At 43.8% G+C, this 27521-nt stretch overlaps 1 protein-coding gene and 1 long non-coding RNA gene across 11 annotated transcripts in view; one reads left to right on the top strand and one right to left on the bottom strand.

Annotated features, from left to right (window-relative positions):
- Nucleotides 1-27521, top strand: part of LOC148340939 (muscleblind-like protein 2a) — a 63176-nt gene that overhangs the window by 24105 nt on the left and 11550 nt on the right. For 3 of the 10 annotated variants that reach the window (XM_088289490.1, XM_088289481.1, XM_088289489.1), the window contains 8 exons: nt 6946-7110; nt 7228-7431; nt 10097-10357; nt 12805-12858; nt 13226-13376; nt 15001-15063; nt 16682-16717; nt 17596-17690. In XM_088289490.1, the coding sequence (XP_088145616.1) occupies nt 7057-7110; nt 7228-7431; nt 10097-10357; nt 12805-12858; nt 13226-13376; nt 15001-15063; nt 16682-16717; nt 17596-17690 (918 nt within the window). In that variant the 5' untranslated portion in view covers nt 6946-7056. The remainder of the gene's footprint in view (nt 1-6945; nt 7111-7227; nt 7432-10096; nt 10358-12804; nt 12859-13225; nt 13377-15000; nt 15064-16681; nt 16718-17595; nt 17691-27521) is intronic. The other 7 variants (XM_088289482.1, XM_088289484.1, XM_088289483.1 and 4 more) reach the window with 7 other exon arrangements.
- LOC148340940 (uncharacterized) lies at nt 25228-27043 on the bottom strand. Its single transcript, XR_015842423.1, has 4 exons — nt 26897-27043; nt 26051-26206; nt 25690-25756; nt 25228-25519 (listed from the first exon to the last, which is right to left on the bottom strand). It is a non-coding gene; the product is annotated as an uncharacterized LOC148340940 (long non-coding RNA).

The raw sequence follows: 27521 nt of genomic DNA on the forward strand, positions 1-27521 counted from the left end.
ACCCTCTCCACACACACGCAGAGGGGGGGGGGCGGCACCGTCTGGTTCCTCCTGAAGTCGATGACGATCTCCTTTGTTTTTGCAATGTTGAGTTGCAGTCTGTTGCCCTCGCACCAACCCGTCAGTCTCTGGACCTCCTCTCTATAGGCTGTCTTGTCACCTTCCGAGATCAGACCGACCACTGTCGTATCGTCAGCAAACTTGACGATGGTGTTGTTACCGTGGGACGGGCTGCAGTCGTAGAAGTAGAGGGCGTATAGGAGAGGGCTCAGCACGCATCCACTTGGGTTATACCAAAGTCATGCTGCTGCCTCGGTAGTTGGTGATGCTCCGTAGACCCTGCCACACCTCTCCCGTGGTCTGTTGCTGGCAAGGTGGGACTCCAGCCTCCTCTTGTAGGCCGCCTTTGCTAGCTTAATGCCTTTGCTCAGGAAAGCACGAGCCACCCTGTACAGGGCTTTGTCGCCTGACCTGAAGGCAGCGTCACAGGCCTTGAGGAGAGAGCGAACCTGGCTGGACATCCAGGGCTTCGCATTTGGGAAGGTCCGTAAGTCCTGTGTAGGGACACAGTTTCCATGCAGAACTTGATGTAGTCCAGTACACATTGCGTGTAAACATCAAGGTCCTGATGATCAAAGAGGTCCCAGATGGTGTCTTGAAAGCAGTCCTGCAATTCACTCATGGCGTCGTCACGCCAGGTTTTCACAGTCTTTGTGGTGGGCCTGAATCTTCGTCTTCTGAGAGGGGTGTACGCAGGTGCGAGCTGCAAGGACAGGTGGTCTGACTGGCCGAGGGGGGCGAGTGGGAGGGCTCTGTATCCGTGCTTGATGTTCGAGTACACATGGTCAAGAGTGTTGTCTCCCCTCGTTGGGCACTTGACATGCTGGTGGAACTCTGGGAGTACAGTCTTTAAGTTGGCCTTATTAAAGTCCCCCGCTACTATGTGAACGCCATCAGGGTGGGCCCGCTGTTGTTTATTGATGACGCACGCAAGTAGCGAGAGCGTCGTGCTAGTGTTAGCATCAGGAGGGATGTAAACAGCTGTGACGAGCACTACCGTTAGCTCCCTCGGGAGAAAATAAAACCGGCATTTAACGGACATGTACTCGATCGGGGGAAGAGTGCTTCTCAACGATCATGCTGTCACTGCACCAGTTCTCATGCACGTAAACACAGAGCCCCCCACCCCTGCTCTTACCGGTGTCCCTCGTCCGATCCGCGCGATGGAGCGAGCGCCCAGCTACCTGGATGCTAGCATCGGGGACGTTGGCGTGCAGCCAGGATTCCGTGATGACGATCACACAGCTGTCTCGCACATAGCGGTGTCCCAGGATTTGTAATCCCAGATCGTTGATTTTATGGACCACGGATCTGGCGTTGGTGAGGTAGAGACTCGGCAGTGGTTGCTTGTGGGGCTGCCGTTGTAGCCGTAGCAAGACACCGGACCTGCAGCCCCGCTTCTGCTTCCTCTCTCTCCGTCGCCTGGTCCCGATGACAACCCACGGTGAGCCGGGCGGCCTCGTCAGTTCGTCAGGAATTTTGCGATCATAGCAAAATTCCTCTGTGATGGTTATTTCGCATCCATATCCAATGTCCACGATGTCCTGGCGGGTATATCAATACTGTGCCCCAATTGGTGCCAATAAGAGCGAGCAAACAAATAAAAAGCAATAAAGAGCACTTACCAACTGAACTTCACCCATCCGGGTCATTTCTTGATTATAGGCATCCAGCCTGGCTCTAGCTGACTCAACATCCCTTTCTGCCTGTAGACGTTGCAACTCAGATTTTTGATTTTCAAGTTCCTTTTGGTGTTCTTTCATTAACTTTATCCTTTCCTTTTGTTTACTTTCCTCTTAAATAATCTTATATTCAGCTTCCTTTGCGGCGAGTTCTGCCGCTGCTTCTGCTCGTTTCATGGCGATGTATGAGGACGTGGAACGATGAGTGATCTCCGACGATGCAGCTGTAGAACCATAAATGGAGATTGCATATTCACGATCCAGTATCTCACGCAGTCGATGTCTTTCACGTTCCGCATTGAAATTTCCATTAATCTCTGTGAGTCTCTCATATATGATTTTGGTAATGTCACCCGTTATAGCATCACAAGCAGCAATTTTTCTTCTCAAGTCAGTTGATGGAGCTATGTGACTTCTAATCTCACTATAAAGTCTTGACATATCCTCCTTTGCTTTTTCTAGAATGTCCGAAAGTGATGACATATGTTCATCAGTTATGTCTGACTTGAGACTTTCTCTTGCCTCACGTGCATCTATTTTCCATTGTTCATATAAGCAGGTGAGAGCCTTTTTTCCTTTTTCATTACTTCCTCCTTTTGATAAGCAGACATTTTTTCTGTCAGAACCTTGGGACGAACAGAGCGTCGAGGTTCAGCTGTACTGTTGTGGATGTCACCCTTGAGTTCATCCAGCATTTTTTCTTTCCATTGAATTGCTTGCTGTATATCCAGCGTTTCATCTTCATCGTGAATGGCGGAAGGCTGAGTAACTTCCATTGTGCGATCTACTCTGCCACCTGTTGTTCTTTATGAGCCGGCGTTTATTGCGTTGATGGCACGTAGGTTAAGCAACATGGTGGCAAATGGTACAGCAAATGGTAAGCTCTTACTGTAGCGTTGGTTGAAATAATGAAGATTTACTGGTGGTCCGAAGTTTCTCCTTTAATTCCTTTTATCTCATACACAAAACCTCTTGCACCGTAAGAGCTAGAAAATAAACAAACATGACGCCATGAGTTTCAATTATTTCTATACATGCAAAGTGCACTTAATTAAACAATGCATATTCAAATCACAAACAAATCTGTAGACAGATAAACACAAATATTCACCTTATTGCCACTTTCAACCGGGCTAAGTATCTTTAAATGATCAATCTTGTCGTCTGAGAATCCTTTTTTTTCTTTCTTCCGAATCGTCTTGACATGCACTGTCAATCACGATCTATTCAGTCGTTATCCACTTCCGTGTTCCTTCAAAGTAAAACTTCCGCCCAACAGGAAGTCAAAAGAAAAGTCCAGTATTGCAAAACAAATTCGCTAATAGGCCCATAGTCCTTTACAGTGGCTATAAATTGGCGGCTGGTGGAGAACCCTTGGTACTTGTCAAAGATCCTTTTCCTAGACCGCCACAATGAATAGATGTTTTTTTTTTGTGGACATCTTTGTGTGCTTGTGTGTTTGTGTGTGTGGGTTAGTGTGTGTGAGTCTTCCACCCTGTGAAATAAACAAGTCCGTAGTAAATGCCGTCGATCGGATCCTAAATGTTTATTAATGAGTGCAGCCCTTTCCACATGTGATGCAGCAATTTAGATTTCCTTCTTTTATGTCTTTTTTACATTTTCTAGTGCCGCAGCCTGAAACTAGATTCCCCTGATAATGAGCATTATTTTATCCCAGACACAAAAAACGTTAAGCGGTCACGATGCAATAATTGTGTCAGATGTCACTCATACATGCTGAACAGACAAGCATGATGTGGATAATGGCTGCATTCTCTACAATGCACGATAGCAATTAACACCTCCCTCACTTGGATGAATGCATCATTTTACAACAGTTGTTATGTCATGATGAGTCTTTAGCTGCGAGAATCACACAATTTAGCAATACAACCTTATTTTGAGTCTTCTGAAGACTTTGGATTAATCTTAGAAGGAAATATTAAGTAGTTTCAATCACACTATGTTGACACTCTCTGACACTGTATAGAGACTAAACTTAAAAGAAGGACAAAATGAATAAACCTAATTGATGCTATAACCGAGTGAGAAAGGCACACATATTTGGTGGTAATTGAGTTATACCTTATGAAAGATTTCCAACCACAATTTACGTCAGCCCTTTGAATGGGAAAGAAATAATGATAAGACGCATGTGAGTGGCAACACTTGGGAGAAAATTACTCCACTTAAAATCCACAGAATGAACAAAATGAGGAGTGTGGGTCTGCAGTGCAAGAGTGTATGTGTGCTTTTGGTGACCTACGTAGGTCGCTATGCTGACAACATGCTACGCTGGAAGATTCTGCTTTGGATGCACTCCAGAACTTGGCATGCACACGGTTATATTTTACTGCGCCTTCCCACACACTCTCCTGGTCACAGAAGACATACAAACACAGACTTGTTATGTTTTTATGCAGTCATCAAACATTGCATGCATTTAAACAAAATATTCTAGACAAGGTTACAGATTGATTAGCAGGTGAATGAATTTCGTTCATCTATCCATCCATCTATCCCGCTTATCCTTCGTAGGGTCGCGGGTATTCAGCTGACTTAAAGATAGAGAGGCAAGGTACACAGTGCTAAGATTACGCCAAAGTGGCTCTAAAATAACTAATTGAAGTGAGGTTATGACCTCTCGTGTGATCCAACAATGCATATTCAAAGAATAGATTGAAATTAAAGTCAACTAAAGCATAAATTACCTTGTTGACAAAAATCAAATAAAACACAACGCGACTGGTATTGAAAGTTGAGTACCATACTCAGAAAAGCCAGGCAATCCACCCGTAAATAGACATTGCTTTCTCATTTAATTCTATACACCGAATTACAAAAGGAGCCTATACTTAGTCAGGTTCAGGTTCTGGCAAAATCAAACCTTTTTATAACTTGACTATAACATTCAGAACTCAAGGGTACGGCTGTGTGAATTGGCATAAACAAGATTAACCTTTTACTTCTTTCACTGTCTTTGTTCTTGAATCATTGCTACTTCATGTTTTACTCTGTGTAAAGCGTGTTGTCGCAGCTGCAACTGTTATGAAACAAATAAAGTTGTATTGTATTTTATTGTATTGTATAAAAAAACATTGTATTCGCCATTGCTGAATAGTGGTCGGAAAAATTTATTCTTCAGAAAAATCTCCAAGTCACAGACCTCCTTTTCAGCATCTGTGATATCACGTGTTTCAGAATCCCTTTTTGGGTTAGAAGAAACGTAATGTACTATAACATTTCAGATGCCATTTTTCACAGTTTTTGTCCAAGATTAACGATGAACTGCTTCACAAGTCTGACTGGATGAAATGAAAAATAAAGTTTGGCAGCATCTGCAACAAGCTAAGCACAAAGAAATGTCGGTACTGAAACTAAACTAGATCATTGATGTAACACAATGAAAATGTTAGAGCCAAGCACAGATACTTGAGGAACACCAGCTATAACCTCTCATAAGTTCTGAATTTTCAAATGTGATTGTCACAAATTGCTTGTGGCCATACAAGTACACCTAAAACTATTTTTGTTATTTACCTGCTAGTCATGTATAAACATGGGACACAGGTGCACATGCACACACACACGCCCCCCCCCCCACACACCCCCCCACGCGTTAAAATAAAAAATCAATATATAGTTGCATAAGCGTCAGATCTAAGTAAGCACAGCTACCTGTACCTGAGTTACTTGTGAGGTTCAATGCAAACATTTACACCTCCAGGCTGGCCATGGCTGCTTTATTTTTGTGCGTGTCCTCAAGCATGACAGTGTTGGTGTGTGTGGGTGATGCTTGTTGTGATCCAGGCATTTAATATGCATATGTGTGGGCAGGTGTGAGTTGGTTCATGTGAAGCATAAAGGAGGAGGTTTGAGCAGCTCACTGCGGGGTATTAGAGGTCGGTCAGCCTGAGTCGCTCATCATTACGCAAACGTTGCGGCTCTCCCTGCACGACAACAGCTTTGTGCAGTCTTACAGATGTAGTTCTAGCATCATTTTCATTTAATTTGAGCAGAATAAATATATTGCAATAATGCCAAATGAGTGATGTTTTTTGGGGGTTGTTTACAATTTGACAACAATAGACGGGTTTTATTTGGTTTCTCTTTTTGGTTATTTTCCGTTGAAGCCATGAGCTTGAGCCTCATTTGATTAAAGCCCAGTACCCCGCTTAACTGACAGCAAACAAGTTGAGGTTGGAAAATAATTTGGATCGGGCAATTCATCATGCCCTCCTGTGGACTGTACTTTTCCTAAAAAGCAGCTTAAAAATGCTCTCTGATATTGTTAGAGGTGCTTATTGAAATTGTCTATTCTGTATTATTTTGAACAACATGTTTATTATTGTGGTTGTAGTTTGCATTTGTGTGGGACTGCATTGTTGTGTCGAAGATTTTACCTCCCTAGAAACTTTAAAAAGTAATCAAACTATTGTTCAAGTGACCTCTCTGAATGTGACAGGTTTGTATTAGTTATTTTCAGGAAGCAGGAAGACATGATTCCTCTTGCTCTTCCTACAATGACGATAATCACAGCAGGAACAGCATCTTATTAACAACAGCTTCTGAGTCGTTTGCGATTCTCATCACGCTTCACTTAGCTCCGCCCTCCACAAGATGTGCGATGTCATAGCCACCATGTTCCTCTCAGTGCTGTTGTGTCCCTCAGTCATCTACTCACTTTCACTCTCCATTCATTCTTTCATAATCCATCTTCTTTTAGTTCTCCTCACAGTTGGAGCTTAAAGACCCAAATTGTGTTACTGGTTGCCATTAAGAGGAACGGAAGCATGGAAAATGGGTTTCACTTGGATGGCGCATTTCTACCTTCAAGGTTGACCTCATTCAACCAGTCCCACAATGATTGGTGCTATATTACATCTAAAATGGCATGAACATTTCAATGGTCATGGTTATCAGGTATGATTGTGATATTGCTCCCGGAATTGGAAATGAAAAATATAGCTACACAAGCCCCCTACCTACCCTTTTGCACTTTGCGTACATTAGTAAGAGGAAAGAGCCGAAATCATCAGAAATGCAAAACGCCACTAAATTTAATGTGATCGATGAGATTAATTGGAAGCTTTGCTGCCGTTCCCAGGAAACATTTCCCTCTGTCTTTGCAAAAAAAAAAAAAAAAAAAGAAAAAAAGAAAACGATTATAACTAACCAGCTTTCTCTGTCTCATCCTTTTAAGGGCCGCTGCACGCGGGAGAACTGCAAGTACCTACACCCGCCCACCCACCTGAAAACCCAGTTGGAGATCAACGGGCGCAATAATCTGATCCAGCAGAAGACAGCGGCTGCTATGTTGGCCCATCAGATGCAGTTTATGATTCCCGGTACCACCATGCAACCTGTGGTCAGTGCTGTTTATGGAAAATGACTCATCCCGACCTCATCCTGCTCTCTTCTTTCATTTCTACTTTATGGCTGTATCAAAATACATGAGTGTTTGTCAACTATCTTTCCGCTGCAGCAGACCTTTCCAGTCAGCCAGGGTCTAGGCTCCAGTGCAGGTTTGAGCTACACGCCATACCTGACCCCCATGTCACACAGCATGGGTCTGGTACCCGCAGAAATCTTGCCCAGCACCCCCGTGATCGTCCCAGGTAGCCCTCCTGCATCGCTGGCAACTGCCCCATCCACCAACCAAAAACTGTTGCGAACAGACAAGCTGGAGGTAACCCATCCCGACATTGCTTCTGTCTTGAAGGGTCTTGTTTGTGTCAAACATCAACCTGTATTTTCTTGGCTAACAAGAAAAAAAAAAAGGAGTTACCTAGATATCTGTAGAAATTGGCTTTAAAATCTCATCTGATCTTCATTCAAGTCACAAGAATAGGCAAACAAGTATGTTTCCATGTTTTTATTGAACTCAACATGTAAACGTCACAATGCAGGTAGAAAGGTGCCCAGGTGGCATCCTAATACGATGCCCGAGCCACCTCATGTGGCTCCTCCCAATGAAGAGGAGCAGCGGCTTGACATTGTATCCCTAATCAATGTACCTCTGCTCACTTCCACAGTTCCTCATTCGCATATAAATGAATCCTTTTTATATGTTGAAGTGGTCACAGGTAGGTTTGTCCACACGAATTTTGGTGCCAATTGATCACCATTTTGGAATGTTCTAAACGAATGTAAAATGGTCCCTTCAATGACTCATGGGGTGAGCGGAGGGGGCGTGGCCATATTCCTCATTAGAAAGTAGGCATTTTTCATGACATCACTTATTTCCCTATTTCTAGAAAAATGAACAAATTAAAAATCAATTGAAAGCTAATTTTAGTTTCCTGCCCCAAAAAGCTTGTTAGTAAAAATGGACCATGTTGGATCTTCACCTCCTTTAAAACAATAGCTTGATGAAAAACAAGTTACAAGTAGATAAAACATGTTCTGCCGTAGCAAACCAGCTTTGGTTGGACAATGCTATTTTCATTACGCATTTCCGTAATGACAGATCATGTGTAAGCCAGATGCAACCAGGACGTTCTAAATGAACTGTTTACATGAATGAAATTACTGTCATGACCCGCGTCGGGCATGTCAGTGTTTGTGTTATTATTTTCTTCCCTCCTTCCTGCCATGTGCTTTTGTTATTGTTTTCGTCACCTCCCTGCCATGTGCACCTTGTTTTTGTTTTGTCAGCTGAGAGGGGCGTTTCCCTCTCAGCCTTTTCGTTCTCACCAGCCACGCACCTGTTCCCAGTTCATCATCACGCACCTGTTTCTCATCTGCTCCCTTGATCACTATGTTTATTTAAACCCCCCAGACCGACACCACATTGTCGGGTCATTGTTCCTCCTTGCCGCATTTCCCGTGTGTCTCGCTACCTTGGACTGACACGACCACGCCCTGTTCCCGTTAATTCTCTTGTCATCGTTCCCTGTCCGCCTTGTTCGTTCCCGTCTCGTGTTTGTTCCTTGTCCTCGTTTCAGTTTAGTCTCGTTTGGTTTGCCCTTTTGTTATTTGGGCACCCTGCCACGTGTTTGTCCTTGTGTGACCCTGTCAATAAATTCCCTTAACCCTATCCACCTCCTGCCTCCTCGCCTTTGGGTCCACCTCCTCCTTGCCGTAAGGCACTCATCACAATTACATGTTTGTTTGGATTTGCAAAAGGAATATACCACCTCTGTGATTCAGAATAAAATTCCATTCGGATTTTTACTCCGATTGAGATGTTTGTGTGATGCATTTTCATTCCACTTGATCCTTTGGTTTCATTCTAATCCGAATGCAAGGCACCATGTAAACTCTGACTGGTTGCCTTCTGACCTGGATAACCTTGAGGAAAGAAATGGCGACATAGGTGTTCACATACTTTTTCCACAATGCCATGTTTGCATGGGGTGTCATATAAGTCCTGAAAATTTATTGTGTGATATTAGTTTGAGCAGACTGTTTTCTGTATTGTAGCTTAAATGAAGACCAGCTAGTAATATTAGTCCAATCCAAAGTACTTTTACACATACTTTTCCCTACAACTATCACCTACTGGGCCAACTCCTCGTACATCTAATGGGATTCAATGAAAAAAGGTGCAATAGAAGTTAATAAAGGAACAAAGCATAAAAGGACCATAGCAACTGCATAGCAACTGATAGATCAAGATAAGTCAAGGAACAACCAGTCACAACACTAAAACCTGATGTAGTTTTAATAAAGAAAAAAATGTTTGGCGTTATGAAATTAAATCAGCCCACTGGCAGACAATACAAAATGATAAGACATCAATTGTGGAGGGCAATGTTTTTCCCCCTCGACCTTTAAAAAGATAAACAATTGCCATGAGATGTAGATGATGCGTAGGCGTATGCCTCAATGTGTTTGTCTTCACGAGTGCTATCACTTAGCAACTACTGTAAATGAAGCTCACTAATGAAACAGCATCCCTCAGAGACATGTATGCACTCCCACACAGACCGTGCGTGAACATGATGCGCATGAATCTTTGCAGATGACCTGCCTGTGTGCGTGTCTGCGTCATTGTGTGTAACGGGCCACATGGTGCCAATGAAATGCAGATTCTACTGTGATTGAAGTGAAGCCTCAGTGCTGGTTGCTTCAGTGGCTACACAGTCCTTTGGGTTTGACACGTAATTGTTTAGTTGCTTGGCATGCATTCCTTTTCAAAAGGTGATCAATAATTTGTGATGTATTATTGCAGTCTTTGCAAGTGTTTTCCCTTTTTTCTCGCTGTCATTTCCTGCGTCTTATCCCGTCTGTGTGTGTGGGGAGGTGCGTGTGCGTGTGCGTGGGGGTGTGTGGGGGTGCGTGTGTGTGGGTGTGGGTGTGTGTGTGTGTATGTATTGTTTTATTGTATTGTATTGTATGTGTGTGTTCAGGTTTGTCGTGAGTTCCAGCGTGGCAACTGTGCCCGCGGTGAGACCGACTGCCGCTTTGCTCACCCATGTGACAGCCCCATGATCGACACCAGCGACAACACAGTTACCGTCTGCATGGACTACATCAAGAGCCGTTGCTCCCGTGAGAAGTGCAAGTACTTCCATCCCCCGGCGCATCTGCATGCCAAGATCAAAGCCACCCAACACCAGGCCAATCAGACGGCAGTGGCTGCACAAGCCGTCGCTACGACAGCAGCCATGGTGAGAGCACAGCACCACAGTTTTGATAGACAAATGTATGCCGTTGTAATTGAGCATAGCTTATAATGTGAAAGACTTAAGGTATACTGACGGTACAGTACAGTAGGGCTGCACAGTATATATAGACTAAATGTCGATAATGACACATGCAATATTCGTATCACAAAGACGTGCGATAAGTTTGATATGCTGTTGGATGCTTTTATCTGACTTCGATCAATCAGCAGCCTTTAATGCATGTCGTCATCTATTCGGAGAACAGTATCATTTCCAACTGAAACTAAGTTATTACCATTAATTAGCTAAGAATTCATGGCACCGGCTAATTTTGCCACAAAAAGATAAAGTTATTATTGCAAAATTCAACACCCATATTGTATGTTTTTTGTTTTATTATCAGAGCATTCATATTGCCGTTGATTAAACGGTAAATATTAGGAAGGATACTTAGTTGGATCATGCAAAAAATACAAAACCCATTTCACAAATTCATAACATTTGCCGAGGAAGTGGATGAAGGTGCTGTTCAATGATTTCATGTACACGTTTGGGTGTCACTAACTATGGAACCGTCCACTGAAGACTCATAATGACACTGCCGAAATCAACACACATGTTCAGTTTTGTTAATGTACCCTCATAATAGCATTGCTAAAAGAACAATGGTGGCCTTTAGCAGAGTAAATTATAACATTGTAATAGAGGCACCACCTCCTTTAAAATGAATATACACACACACACGCACACATGCACGCCACTCGTTGTGACACCACCACAGTAAGATTTAAATGTGGAGCCCTGTTTTGCTATTACTGTATCAAGCATGCACCCACGCACCTCTGCAAGTTCATTCGAGTAGGTTCCTGTGTTCAGTCCACTAACAATGGTCCTCCCAAAGTGAGGTTATTATTATTATTATCCAAGCACTTTCATTGTCCAATGCCCTTGGTTCAGACAGCACATAGAACACCCCCACCCTCCCGTCACCACTCCCTGCTCTTGATGAGTTCAGCTCTCAGTAGATCAGTGCTAATGAAATCAAGCATGGATGTGAAAGTCACATCACATCCCCCAGCTGGCCAACACACAGGTGGAAATGCTGGCAAAATTGGAGAAATGCTTGGCTGCGTGTATTGGCGTTGCCCCGCCCTCCTCCCTTTAACGCTGCTGTTTGCCGCTGCACTTTGTTTCACACCTCGCACCATGCCTGCCTCTTTTTCCGTGTCCGCCACGTTAGCTCTCTGGCAACCGCCATTGCTGCTTTGCTCTCTCCTTGTCCGTCCTCCGTAATCGTGACTAGGCGACTGTGTGATAGGGAGAAGCGGTACATAAGGCCACTTGGGGCAAAGTGATGACCGTTCGGTGCAATTTTCTACCAGTTGCATAGTCCCTCAACTTCAACTAACTTCCCCATTTGCCACACACGTTTTTGTTCATCCTCCTCGCATTACAACATGGTCCAAATGTGCCCCATGTTAGCGACGTTAATTGTATTTTTACCAGCTGCAGTTCCATGCGGCACCGGAGTTGAGGAGGCTAACCTTGGGTGATTTTGTTGTTTAGTCAGCACCTTTCATCCAATTTTCTTTGAGCCCATTGTCCTAGCTGAAGCAGAGAACCATAAAACCATTATTGCTTCACTGTTGGAAATATCACTATCCATAAATCACATTAGGAATGTGAAACGGGGAAACTAAAGTGGAGATGTTCTGTTTCTGGTTTTGTTTGAGTGTGCCACATTATTTGTTGCTTGCCAAGCGCTCCCTCTTACGCAGTGGCAGAGGGCCATCCTCCATTTTGAACTAACCTCACTGTTTATTGAGACCACAGCGCATCAGAACAATATTGTGATGCAATTTGCACACAACACGCCAAGGATATTTGAGTTCCATCTCTTTCAGCTTTGTCATCACTGCATGGACAACTTTGTCTTGCTACTTTATAGAGCTGTGATACTGCTGCCCAAATATGTACAGTATCTTGGAGAATAAACAGCGCTGCACATTAATATGACACAATCAAGTACATGCTGCAGGATGGCTTGAACAAACAACCACCTCACATCATCCGATTTGAAGAAAAGCTTTATCCTGATGCCTTTGGTTGCTATCAAAAGTTGCAGTTGGCCTCGCTACTAAATTCTTTGCCCAGTAGTAATGACATGCAACATAGTCTCCCTTTTGTCTAAATGTTTTTCTAACTAATTCAAAAAGTAGCAAATGTTTAAAGTAGACTAAACAGGTTTTTTTGTGTATGTGCATGCCTATGGTTTTGTATGTGGTATACTTGCATTCAGATTCTTTTGTTTTTGTTTTTTTTTCCTTCTCACCTATCCACAATGCAATGCTGTCCCCATGATGTACCTCTGCTTGCTGTTACCTGTATGTTAATACGCTTGAATCCCATTGGCCCACTGCCATCATGTGCTCGCTGCCTGCTAATTAAAGACTCAGTCGACTGCCAAAGCAATGAAGCGACCCCTCGAGGCAACTGTAGACCTGGTACTTTGACCTTTCACCTTTTGCTTTGCATGTAGCTTCTTTAATTGTATTGTAGCCACTCACAAAGTTTTAAGTTGGCTCTTTTACTTTTGCAAAACGCTGTAATGCAGTTTGAAGTATTATAATGTACTGTATTTAAGAACACCAGTGCAGCTTATATATATTATATTGAATGAAAAAAAATGCAGTTTAATGATAAAATATTTCCTGAATGTTTTTGCTAGGATGTAGTCGCTCCTGTATTATTACCTTTGTGTGATGAGCATAGTCAAACTGTAAATTTGCAACTTTCACTGTTGATCTTTTTTCTATGTGTAAATGCACTGTTCTTCTTTTGTGTGTGCTGGTGTGTTTCCCCGGTGGCCAGGCATTTCCCCACAGCGTCCTTCAGCCACTACCAAAGAGAGCGGCACTGGAGAAGAGCAACGGTGCGAGCTCACTATTTAATCCCAGTGTCTTGCATTACCAGCAGGCACTGGCCAGCGCACAGCTCCAACAGCCTGCTTTCTTTCCCACAGGTAAGTACAGACAGGGCAGGCAACCTCTCGGGACCAGTTACTATGGAGACACAAGGCCATTTTGAGGGACTACATGGTCAATTAATTGTGATGATCAGTTCATGAATTAAGGTGTGTTCCAAGACTTTAGTCTTTGTACTGTACTGTAGTAGATAAACTCGTGAAAAGGCTGAGTTAGAGTGACACACAGACACAAGCCCCTTTGAGACTGATCTTTAAATCCCTGGCTTTTGAACCTTGTTCACATGGAAGACATTCGGTAAATAAATTAAGGCTTCAATGTAGGGGTGGGCGATATGGCCTAAATAGAAATATCTCTATTTTTTTTCAAAAAACTTGATCACAATAATTTGACGAAATCCTATAGAAAACATTGTACTTCATAAATCTTCAGCAAAACATTGTACAGTGATATTTTACAATGATGATTTTCGGGACTATTTATGTCACTTAAATGTCTCCTATTATTCCATAATGAGAAAGTACTGGTGTACCATTGCCAACTATTTGTGCAATAAGAATGAGGAAAGGTTTTTACTACATCAGTCAAAATGGGAAAAAATATATTTTATTTGATATGAGATGATTTGTGCCACATGCGTCACCCTGGAATACAGGTATATAATAAGAGGACGATCCTAAACACAGACGGTAGGAGAAATACATCGTCTTGTGCTATTATTACATATATGATAGTAGTGACAACAATTCAGTTGCGATCTTTTGACAGGACAGTTTCTGAAATCGTCCTACACGTACGACACGCGCTATAGTTGCAAATATTCCGTAGCTATAATGCAGACTTAAAGCGTGGAAACCGTTCAGCGAGTACTGAACATCCTGACTGTCACGTTTTAGAACTTGCTCGGCTAATGTATAGTGTGTGATAGTGAGTATGTGCATGCGTGTGTGTGCATCAGCGTGTGTTTGAGCGTGTGTGGGGGTGTGCGTGTATGTGTATGTGTTTGCTAAACTCTTTGAGGGTTTTCCAAGTGTGATTTTTAAGCATGTTTTTTGAGTCTCAATGCTTTCCTCGTAATCTACATGGAATCATAGTGGAACAGAATTGCTTCCCACAGTGAACATTTTGGCACATAGCAATGTTATTCCGAATGATGTTAATCGTGTAAACCCCAGATCATTTACAGCTGTGGGAGATGGACTTGCCCCTTGCTATTAATTTACCTACTGAGATGGGACACTCCTCCGTATTTGAAGCACATTTGCTCAGCTGCGATCACAGAGTCACGTGACTGGATCCTGCCCCCTGATTCACAGAACGAAGTTTTATCACTTCCTCCTCTTTTGCAATCAATGCGCACTGATTTTCCGAATGAGAATTTCACCACTTCTTCTTACTTTGCGGCCATTGACGTACTCATTTGTCTTTGCCTTTCGAGGCTGTCTAAATACTCAATAATATATTCAATATATCGCCCACCTCTACTTCACCAACGATGAACTTCATTCCAACATTATCAGTTGAGTTGTGCCCTTCAAAGATGACATTGTCTTTATTTAGCTTTCATCTTGTTGATCCAGCTGTGTCAGCTGTGCTGAACTGTGACTTAAAATTAGTCAATAATCACAGCCATCTGCAATCAAGTTTGTGTCTTAATGCCAGATGGGTGGGCTTTCTCTACAGTGATGACACATCTGCCACATGATATCACAGCGACTATATCAGGTTTTGTGTGATATTTTGTGTAAGAGGAAAGCACCATCTTCATTTTCAAGTATGGCTGCAGTTTAGATTTAATGCATGGCACATCTCGATAGTCCTCCCACATTCCTTCTCTTTTTCCGGACAGGTGAGGAGGGATTTGAAAAAAAAAAATCTAAAATACATAGTCAAACAAACCAGCAGTGAATTAAGATTAATAGAGCTAGTTAAGTATCCTTACCTCACAAGTGTCCAACTCCGGTATTGAGGGCTGGGATGCTGAAAAGGGGTGAATAAGGAGAAGGATTCTCGGGGCCCATGCAATACAATACAATACAACTTTATTTATCTTTCGCATTTCACAACTGCTGGAGCTGAGACAAAGTGCTTTCCATATGGTGCAATATAAATTAGTGGTAAATTAGGGCAAAGATTAAAACACATAAACACATACAATAGACACCAGAAGAACAGCAGAACAGCAACATCATGTCTCATGTTGAGTCAAATAAAAATGTATCTTCAAACGAGTTTTAAAAGTGGACTTAGACGGGGCTTGCCTAACATTTAATGGAAGGTAATTCCATAGGGGAGGACCGGCAACAGAAAGGCTGCGCTTAGTCCTCGGCACCTCCAGAAGCATTTGGTCCGCAGACCTGAGGCAGCGAGCAGGTGCATAGGGGTGGAGGAGCTCGGCAAGGTACGCTGGGGCGAGGCCATTTAAAGCCTTGAAGATGAACAAAAGTATCTTAAAGTGAACTCTATCGTGCACTGGGAGCCAGTGAAGAGAGGCTAAGATTGGGGTTTTGTGAGCCGTCTTCCGAACCCAGTTAAAAGGCGAGCGGCAGCATTTTGGACCAGTTGGAGACCCATGATCGACAGGGGCCCAGAAGGGCCCCTAATAAATTTATAATCCTGACAAACTAATACGACACTCAGTAATAAACACACCATTACCCATATATTTAATTTACAATGCATTGGTGTCAACAGTAAGTGTATTTGTTCAGGAAACTTTCTCAATGCCTCCCCCTCTCCATTTACTTAAAATGGTTCAGTCCACCTGCACCATCCTGCAGAGACTGACAACTTTTCACATTATCAGCCAGTGAGTGGAGGCTGGCATGGCAAGATGCGCTTGAAATCAGGGAGCCAAAAATGGAAAGCGAAGAAGTTTAGGAAGGAGAGAGAAGCCAGTAAGATTTATTTTCCGGGGGAATCCCAGTAAGATTTATTTTCATGGGGCCCAAAGTCCCTGGCAGCGCCTCTGCTCAAAGGCCCCAAACTTGCATGTTTTAGATGTTTCCCCTCCTCCGCCACACCTGATTAAATTGATGAGCTCATCGGCAAGCTCTCCAGGAGCCTGATAAGGCTCCTGATCTTTTCAACAAGTTGTGTTGGTGGAGGGAGATGTCCAAAACATGCAGGATTGTGGCCCTCAAGGACCGTAGTTGGACACCTGTGCCTTATCTTAACAGTGAGGCTTGGCCTTGCTGATGTTTATATAACTGGTCAACGAGAACCCCTCTGCTTGCTTCCACCAGCACAGTAATTTGTCTAATTTTTTGTCACTCTCCTTCCTGTCAATTAACCCATACGCCGCCCCCCCACCCCCTTTTCTCTCCATGCATGAACACACCAGGGTCAGTCCTGTGCATGACGCCTGCTAGCACTCTTGGTAGGTTCTGACCCTCACCTTTTTATGTTCTCTTTCTCCCAGCCACACCCGCACACACACACACACACACACCCCCACACACACCCCCACCCACGCACACACACCATACACACTCACACACCACATAATATGTATGTGTATAATATAATAACTTTATAACTGCAGAAGATAATCGCATGCTGTTAGACTATAAATTCAGTGCAAACCACATGTCAAACCATCATCGTCTTTTTTTTAAACAGTGGCATAGCTTGCTTGCCAGATTGTTGAACAGGGAATTTAAATCAGATACCTTAAGGGACTATTCCGCATCAGTTTCTCTGTGCCGGATGGGAATAAGAACATTTTCAAGTTTAGAAATTAGCAGATCCTATATGAGTAAAAGCTCTGGGAAGCAGCATTTCTGTGTGGAGGAGCTGGTTAGTTTTTGGGGTTTTCTTTAGGTGTAAAAGAAGAAATAAAAAAAAAAAATCCAATCTCTACTGCCAGAAAGGTCGATGGTTCATTGTTGAAGTCTTGCCAAGTCTTTGAGAAAGCAGCAAACTGATATTCAGTTGAAAAAAAGAAAGGTAGAAAATGACCCTAACTTGTTGTTTTACTCTACTTGTCTCCTCCTTTATCCGCATGTTTATTCTCTTGTTTTCTTTTGTTCCTCCTTCCTTGCTTTGCATTGTGAATGGTTGTATGCCATCTGCTGGTGCAACCCTAACGATGGCTTGCTGGCTCACTGAAACATCCACCGCCATTACAACCACCGTCTGCAACAACATCAACAAATGACACGCATGAACATGCACGTGACACGCCTGTTTCCATGGTTGTCCTACTGCGCCATATCCTTCCCTCTCCCTCTGCCCTTTCTCATCCACAAAACAAAGTCCCAATGATGTACAGTGCTACGCCTGCTACTGTCTCTGCAGCAACAACTCCGGCCACAAGTGTCCCCTACGCAGCAACAGCCCAAGCCAATCAGGTTTGCTCTTTTTGAAGCTTTCTTTCATCAGTCCCCGGAGCTCTGAAGAAGTCTTCCCTACAAATACAAATACGTAACCTGCGCCCTAGCTCCTCCCCATCCGTGTCTTCCATGTGTTGGGTGCGAACTCACATTAGTGGGTCTTTCCCAGGGAGCAGAGGCTCCTCTAGAATGGCCTATCATGTTTCTTGAGAAATGCTTAGTCCATCTAGGCACTGTCTTCAAGTACTTCTTCAGAGCTCCCACATTTGCAATGTGTTATGTAGCACCACTTCCTGGTTCTGTTTTGCATGTTTTTTTTAAGTTTCCATATTTCTTATTGTCAAATACTTAACGTCCCTCCATCATGTGTGCTATGCAAACGCGCTCAGTTAGCACATTCACATACTAGCATTCAGTCGTAGCCGTAGTCTTATCACAAATAATTGATGCCCCCACCTGAGAAATTTTCACATTTGTCTATATTAGTGGTGTAAACCAGAAGGCTGGTGTACCACAAATCATAATCTCAAAACACTTTCATTTCAAAGTCATTTAAAATATCTTACAAGATGCTGTACTCTTAAAAAATAAATGGTGATAATTCTCTCGGTTTTGTCAAACTCCTATGTTTGAAAATACATTGCATCATAGCAGTGCCATTATGCTGACATGCGGTGGCCTCCAACACATACAATTGATTCTTATGTCTGTCATAATCCACTATATTTGTAAAGTTTGGTTATTGTTTTTTGAGTGGTTATTAGGGCTGGGCGATATGACCTAAAATCAATATTGTGATAAATTGGGCAATTTTACCTCAAGAACGATAAATGTGCGATAAATTCCCCCTGAGGACCAAAATCAAAATAAATGCAGGAAATGCATATTAACTGCTTTTTTTTATTGACCAACTGGTACACATTACTTTCAATGAAAAATAAAGGTACAAAAATCATTTGAATAAACATTCAAAATAGCTTGCTTTGCATGACTTGAACAATGTCACAAAGAACAGGAGAAAAAGGGTACCTCTCACAAAATCTTTTTCTGCAAATATATTGTGCTGAGATGCTGTAATGCCATTTGCATAGGCCTAAATTTGTGTAACGGTATCTTGTAAACAATATAAATAATGCCATGTGCAAAGGAGCTAGTCAATGGAATGCCAATGACAAATAAACAAGTGTGCTTCATCAGGAAAGTGTGCAGCCTTGAGTACTCTGGTGCGCGGTCGCCACTTGTCGTCTATGTACTGCACATTCAGGCTCAAACAGGGATCCATGTTGCGACTCGACCACAAGTCGGATGTGGATGGAAAATGCTTGACAAGTCTAAGCTCCCGTCCCGATGTTATCCACATCGGGAAGTGCTGTTTGCGGCAAATATTTTCGTACCTCTTGTCGGCTACGTTCGTGAGGCGCTTAAATCCAATGCGCTCCACTGTAACTAGAGGAGCTCTATCTTTAGCTAGGTGCTAGGCTATCGCGTCCACCACTGAGACGTTCTCTCGTATGGTGTCGCCTCCGTTAGTGGGCTGTTGTCACTTGTCCAACCTTGCTTCTCACTTTGAACTTTTAGCACAAGCTCCAAGTCAACAGCATGGTTGTGTTATGGGTGGTGAAAAAGAAAAGGTTGGACGCGCTGTTTCAGGTGCTTACGACGCACTTTGTAGTTCATGTTCTTTTGCTCAAACATCGTCTTTATGGAACCCAAAACATTTCCAAACGACAGATGTCCAATTTCTTTTCGGGACAAGCGCGACAGGAACAATTTCAACTAACGTTACTTCGTCTGCAGCCATGTCAGCCGCTTCAGGATTTGAATCGCCAGCAACGAACGCGTCTTCTGTTTACATTCTTCTACAGCGCATGAGTCACGTGACTAGATGCGCTGTAGCCGTCTTAAAGAGGCATGAACATCGCCGCAGACAGAAAAGACTTTTCTTTTTCTTTTTTTTTAGACACCGAATTTACCGACAAGGGCAAAATTATGTAATACTGTAATACATTTCTGTAACGGTAAATTTTCGGTTTATCGCCCAGCCCTGGTGGTTATGTCTGGAAAGTGGAGAGGGACAGAGGGATGATGTCACAACGTCGCTGCTCAATGCTGGTTGTGTCACGATCGTCTTCCAGCCGTGGCTGGAAAACGGAGGGTGGACTCTTAAAACGCTGACACAGAAAAATGCTGTTTACAAAGATATTTCTTAAACACCGTCAGGTTATCAATTATCTAAATATATATATATATATATATATGTACTAAGGAATATCAATGGCTAGGGTCTATCTACAATTACAGTCGTCGAGGATGACGAGAACGAAAAACGCTCGCGCACAAACTCACACCAGGAAAAGAACAAGGACTAAACAGAAAGCGCTTGCAAAGGCAAGGAACACGAATAACGAAAATGGCTTACCACGAAAGGATAAGAAGGAATTCCATGGCGAAACGAGAACAAAGGGCGAGCCGAGGAATAGCTGGTCATAAACACACAAAAACGCAAAAGGCAATACACGGAATAAACAAGGTTGAGAATCAGTACACAGAACATGAGCATGAGCAACGCTGGATAATAATCCGACGCGAACTGGTCGACTGGTCGAAGGGAACGAGCGCTGGAGGAAACGCCCCACTCAGCTGTAAAAACAAACAGACATGACGTGACAGACGGGTCATGACAGTACCCCCCCCTTAACGGACGCCTCTTCGCGGACCACCTGGTTTAGACGGGTGTGCGGTGTGGTAGTCGGGGATGAGAAATGGACCCACGATCCAGGAGCGGGGAATCCATTGACGCTCCTCCGGACCATAGCCTTCCCAGTCGACCAGGTACTGGATCCCCCTTCCCCTGCGCCTAGAGTCCAAGATCTCCCGCACCGTGTACACCGGGTCGCCGTCGATGTTCCTAGGAGGTGGTGGTGGGGTGGTAGGAGGAACCAGAGGGCAGGTAGGAGCCGGTTTGATTAGCGACACGTGAAAAACTGGGTGGATTTTCATAGTGGGGGGCAACTTGAGCTTGACGGAGACGGGGTTGATGATGGCCTCGATCTCAAAGGGACCCACAAACTGCGGACCCAGTTTGCGGGACGAGCCCGCCAGGTTGAGGTCGCGGGTGGACGGCCAGACCTTGTCCCCAATCTTGTAGGCAGGAGCCGGTCGCCGACGGCGGTCCGCGATGCGCTGGTTGCGCTCCGCTGTGCGGGACAGGGCCGCCCTGGCCTCCTTCCAGACGCGGTGAGCCCTTTTGAGGTGGCGCTGGACCGATGGAACCTCTTCCACTCCCGCCTGGGTCGGGAACAGCGGTGGTTGGTAACCATACGCGGTCATGAACGGAGATCGCCCGGTGGCAGACGAGACCAGGCTATGTGCGGCCCAAGATGAAGGCCGATCGTGGCAGACGCACCGGAGGGCCGCTTCAAGGTCCTGGTTGACCCGCTCCGACTGTCCGTTGGATTGTGGATGGTAACCGGACGACAGACTCGACGTCGCTCCCAGGGACTGGCAGAAGCGTTTCCATACGCGGGAGATGAACTGTGGCCCTCGGTCGGACACCAGGTCGTCTGGGATTCCATGTAGCCTGACCACGTGTTGAACCAGTAGGTTGGCCGTCTCCAGGGCGGAAGGAAGCTTGGGCAAGGCGACGAAGTGGGCGGACTTGGAGAACCGGTCCACGATGGTCAGGATGACTGTCTTTCCCCGGGAAACAGGTAGGCCGGTGACAAAATCCAGGGCGATGTTGGACCATGGGCGCGCAGGAACTGGTAACGGTTGCAGGAGTCCCGCCGGAGGCTGGTGGGAGGCCTTACTGGCGGCGCAGATGGGGCAGGCCTTGATATAGTCCGTGACGTCTCCCTTCAACGACGGCCACCAGAACCGTTGCCCAATTAGCCCAAGGGTACGGCGGACGCCCGGGTGACGGGCCAACTTGGAGGAGTGCCCCCACTTGATCACTTCCGCGCGATGTTGGGTCGGCACAAAAAACCGACCTGGGGTGCATCCGGCCGGGGTGCTGGCCTCGTCCTGTGCCGGATCTGTTGTTCTATTTCCCACTGCAGGGCTCCCACCAGGCGATGATTTGGCACCACGCTGTCGGGTCCATCCTCTTCCTCCCAGGAGTCGTGGATGCGCGACAGGGCATCGGGTTTAGTGTTTCTGGACCCGGGCGGTACGTCAGGGTATAATTGTATCTGCTGAGTAGGAGGGACCAACGCGCCAGCCGGGGGTTTCATCGCTTCATGGACCGGATATACGAAAGGTTCTTGTGATCCGTGTAGACTGTGAACGGCTCCGTGGTACCCTCAAGCCAGTGTCGCCACTCCTGGAGCGCCAGTACCACGGCCAATAGTTCCCGGTTTCCCACGTCATAATTGGATTCGGCTGGGCTGAGTCGGCGGGAGAAAAAGGCGCAGGGGTGGAGTCTCTGGTCGACCGGAGAACGCTGAGAAAGGACGACCCCCACTCCCGAATCTGATGCGTCCACCTCTACAACAAAAGACAGATCTGGGTTAGGATGACGCAACACAGGCGGGTTAGTGAAGGCTTTTTTTTAAACTGGTGAACGTGGCTTCGGCCCGGCTATCCCACGCAAACCGGGTCTTGGTGGACGTGAGTCGAGTGAGGGGTAAGGCTTGGCGACTATAGTCCTTGATAAAGCAGCGGTAAAAATTAGCGAAGCCCAGGAACCTCTGCAGTTGTTTACGAGACGATGGCGTCTGCCAATCCACCACCGCACGAGTCTTGGCCGGATCGGCCTTAATTTGCCCGTCCTCGACTACAAACCCCAGGAACTGGACTGACGTCTTATGGAATTCACATTTTTCGGCTTTTACGTAAAGCTTGTTTTCGAGCAGACGTTGCAAGATAGACCGGACGTGCTGCTGATGTTCTGTAGCGGAGCGTGGGAATATAAGGATGTCGTTGAGGTACACAAAACAGCATACATTGAGCATGTCTCTTAAAACGTTGTTTTAAGGACCTGGAACATGGCGGGAGCGTTGGATAACCCGAAGGGCATTACTAAGTATTCGCCCCAGGGGCGTCTTGAATGCGGTTTTCCACTCGTCGCCCTCTCTTATTCGAATCAAGTGATAGGCACTACGTAAGTCCAGTTTGGAAAAGATGGTGGCTGATTGCAAGGGGGCAAACGCGGAGTCTAGCAATGGAAGCGGGTAGCGATTTTTAACGGTGATGTCGTTTAAGCCCTTGTAATCCACGTAGGGCCGTAGGGACTTATCTTTCTTCTCTACGAAGAACAGGCCAGCTCCCACCGGGGACTTCGAAGGTCTAATCAGCCCCGCGGCCAGGGACTCGGTAATGTACTCCTTCATGGCCGCCTGTTCGGTTGTACAAACGCGCCGACGGCAAAACCGAGTTCGGCAGTAAGTCGATCGCAAAGTCGTACGGACAGTTAGGTGGCAGGGACTTGGCGTTCTCTTTGCTGAACACCGCTCTAAGTCCGCGTCGGTGGCTTAAGTAGCCCGTAATTAGAGAGCACAATGAGAGTCAGGTGTGCGGCCGGTGGGCGCGTCTCTCCCGGCCAGGTGACGTGCGACGGGAACGAGCGCTGGAGGAAAAGCCCCACTCAGTTGTAAAAACAAATAGACATGACGTGACAGACGGGTCATGACAGGTTGTGCAATAAGTCATTAAATTATCAGGGGGAAACACAAACAATCTTAACAAACATATAGAAAATGTGATGCTCACCTCATTGAAGTGCTTTTTGCACTTTACCCAAACTTCATGTTCCACCCTTGTTCCACATTCTTTTCCATTAAATAATTGTTTATATAATGTTTAAAACTTAACAGTATAAATGATGAATTATCTCTTTACATTACAAATAATATTTAACAAAAGTAGTGTGAGTTCTAAGATTTTTTTTTTTTTTTATGTTTTTCTGAAGAATACCGTATTTTCGCAGTCATAGGACGCGCTGCCTCAAAGGGTGCAACACCTGTTGAGGGTGCTATTTCTGTCTTTGAAGCACACACTGGGCGCGCCACCTTGTAAGGCGCTAGCTCAGCTGCTTTTAGCATAGCAATAGCTCACAAGGCGCTAGCTCAGCTGCTTTTAGCATAGCAATAGCTCGGCTGCTCGCGCTGACTCCGCCCATGGCAATTCACTTTGCCTTAATACCATAAGCAATCGCTACATTTCAAAGACAGTTGCCATGATACCATTGACAACTGCTATCATTAACAATGACTCTAACTAATAATAGGTATCATGGCAATAGGCTACGTCAGGGGAGGGACTTCACTGGTCACCACACTCCTTAGAGTCACGGTTTAAAAAAAAAAAAAAAAAAAACTCAGCATACAAGCAAACAATGAAACAAAGAAATAAGATTAACACAAAACATGTATCTCTCATGCCATCAATATACCAAAAAGAAACAAACAACACAAAATGATATAGCAATGGCTTCTTGGGAGCCATTAGAGCAATGCCTTCTGGGAGCCACTCAGACTCAGCCAATCACATGGCTGTTTAGAGAGATTTGCTGTTATGCTTTGGGCTTTTTGTCTGTTGTCTAAACCTGGGACGTTTCTTGCTTGCAATTACATAAATGATAAAACAGACTACACCATTGTGGACAGCTGCCCTTTTGTCCAGCTTTCTCCCACACCATCACCCAAACACCATAGTCACATAATGTATAGTCATGGTCACTTTGAAGCATAGATGACTCACACTTTGTCCAGCAGGGTGTGCTAACATGCACTCCGAACAGCCCAATGAGTAAAAGGGTTGATGGTCGCGAGTGATACTTTGTCCATATAATGAGCGCAGTCGCCTTACAAGGCGCTGTGTTAGTTTAGGGGAAGACTTGGGACTTTTAAGTGCACCTTATGACTGCGAAAATACGGTAAGCAGCATCGTTCTAAGTAGTTAGTAGTATCAATAAGACCTTATGGTATGGCATCCCTGGTAATGTTGACGTGTCACTAATGGTGAGTGATATTTTTTTTAAGTCAGTTTCTCTGCCTCTCCTGCAAACTATGTCTTCACACGGTCATTGGCACTGTTTGGGGATCGCTGCCATTAAGTAAACAAAAACATTCTACGTTGTGCTTTGGCATTGTTGGAATGTCACTGCCATGGAAATATTGTTTTGCTATTTGCACTGAGTTCATCTTTGAAGCATTAATATTAATGAATGTAAATGAAATACCTTGACTTTAGTTAGTACACAGTACACAAGTATTATATTATGAATGTAAGGGTCCAGCAGGGCTTCTGACAGGGCCACCACCCAAAAAGTGTAAATGCCGAACCCTGCATAACTCTTTTATCCCCAGTAAACCTTGCGTGCCAAAGTTAGTTGCAGAGCACATATATATAGACAGACAACCATTCACGCTCACATTTGCACTGTCTTTGCGTGGAAACCCAAGAGACGCTTTCCTGCACTGAAGTGAACATGTGCAGTGTGACAATTGCCAAAAAATACTTCCACTGCCGTTGTAAACATTAACTTTAATTTTTTATTTACATATTTTTAAATTTAACTTTACTTTTATATTTGGTTATTAATACGTATGTAGGACTTACCCTTGGAGTTCATGTTGTGTCGAAACTTGCACAATAAAGTGTCAATAGAAAACATTGTAATTTCTGCAAGTATTTATCAATAATACAAAGTTTAGTGCATAGACCAGAACGAACAGCATCACAACAGAAAATGGGACATTCCCCAGCTCATACAGAACATTGACACCCTCCAAGGTGATACCCATATCATCTTGGTTATCCACTGGCTCTGCACCGTCTTTTCGAATGACATAAATTCCAAACACCGTCTCCTTCATTTCAGCCTGGTTTCTTTCAACATCTGCATCCTGTAAGAAAAAAACATTCATGATCTACGAATCCCCTAAATGTTATATGAACAAGACCATTGTGACAGATATTCATTGACATTTCAAAGTCAAGCACTATATTTCCAGTGTAAGATTTTTAGTAAATGACAGATCCCTAAAACCTGGACGATAAAAATGTAGTTCCATACCATGTATTTTTTTTCCATCACACAGGGCTTTGAGGATGCCCTCTCATCTGACATCAATGACGTTGGTCTGAGCAGTGCCAGTCAGTTTGCCACAACAAATGCACCCCAAAAAAATAAAAAAAACATTTTAAATCATAAGTGAAGATATCATAACACATGCATAGGTACTGTCACTTCACTGTCTCGAACTTTTTTACTTTCCAAATCCAAACATTTAAAATGATCGGATTGCGTAAATCTGTAACATTCATTTAATGTTTCATTTGTCAAATATTTTGATGTAATTTAAGTTGTCTTAAAATGTTCAAATCTTTTTTTCCCCAAGATGTAGAGGTTTGACAGGCTATTTCTATTACCATACCTGGGATATGGGAACCATCATGCTCTTAATCTTTCTTCCTTGAGCGCCACCTTTTTTGCCAAGCATCCTTATCAAGTCTTGTGAGCAACCATCCAGTCCAGAGAAGAACTTTGACACCAAACTAACTGTTGTGATGCTCTTGAATTCTGCAGTAAACTTAGCACAAAAGCAAGTTCAACCATTAATAAACATTTTAAATTACATTTAAATTTTAATCTTTCACCAAATCAAATCTTGAAACACTTTAACAGTTATTCTCAGTTATTCTACTAACATGCTGATATGTAGCACATTGTACATTCGACCTGAAGGTTTAATGTAAATGATCATAAGCCAAACATGAACACGCATGATAAACTCACTCCAAACGACACCAAACAGGAAATTAAGTGAAACAAATACACTCTCACCTGAGCTATACTTTTGGCAGGCTCGTTAACAAAGATGTGATTTATTTCCCCCTCGGTCAAATAATATTAAATATGTCTATAAACTACAAGGCTAGTAGTGCTTGCCTATTATACACTCGTGCTGAGTTGTTAAGACAAAATGATCAACTCCTTTTGTGCAACTGTACATGACCACGTTGGCTCAGTCGTTTTTAACATAACATGTAATTCATAATTAAGTTATTTTTACGGGCATGTGAACAACAAATTGTTGTTAAATTATTAATGTACCTTAGTAGTTTAACAGGTGACAGCTTGTGTTGTTGCCTTTTAGCTAAACTTAGGTTTAGCTAAAATGCAAATACACACTATGCTAAAACTAGTGGACATAAATCTTAAATAATTTTCCAAAACAAAAATAAACATCACAGAGAATAAAAAGTGAAAATGAACTTACTGATTTAGATGTTTCTTCCCATAGATGGTTTAATTATTGATTGATGCAAGCGGATTCAATTGACGTGAGTGAAATGTCAGCACTTTCTGTCATGGGTCTTCTTTACACAATGGCGCGAATTCTTATCTGATGAAAAGGGTCTGATGCACGTTACTGCCACATGCTGCACTGGAGAGGTATTGCATATGTGAGTCCTATCTAAACCCATGAGGTTGCGTTGACATAAAGCAATCATGCAGTTTTAAGGATTTTGCCTGTTATGTTGAAACTACATGATTGGAAAATGTTAAACCGCTAAACATGAATAATTCAAATAGAAGCTACATGTTACACTTTTGTTGTTATAACAGACACCCATGTTGCTTTTTTTGAGTGTACTGCTCTTTGGGAGCCCTCACACAGGTTATTTACGTACCTTTTGCCCCCTATTGGAAGAGAGTTTAGTTGTTCTGTCTGTTACTTCGATAGAGTCCAGCTCATAACCTATGCAGCACATAAAATTGGGAAATGGATGGATGGAAATAGACTATGTCAAAAAAGTCCAGGCACAGTGCCAGGATTTTTCTCTCTCCCAGGGCTAAGAAGGAGCTGAGACAAAAAAATCGATTTTCATGACTTCACTTAC

Source organism: Idiotropiscis lumnitzeri, chromosome 3 (assembly GCF_059441095.1).
Source record: "Idiotropiscis lumnitzeri isolate Australia: NSW breed Sydney's pygmy pipehorse chromosome 3, RoL_Ilum_1.0, whole genome shotgun sequence".
In the NCBI taxonomy this organism is placed as follows: Eukaryota; Metazoa; Chordata; class Actinopteri; order Syngnathiformes; family Syngnathidae; genus Idiotropiscis; species Idiotropiscis lumnitzeri.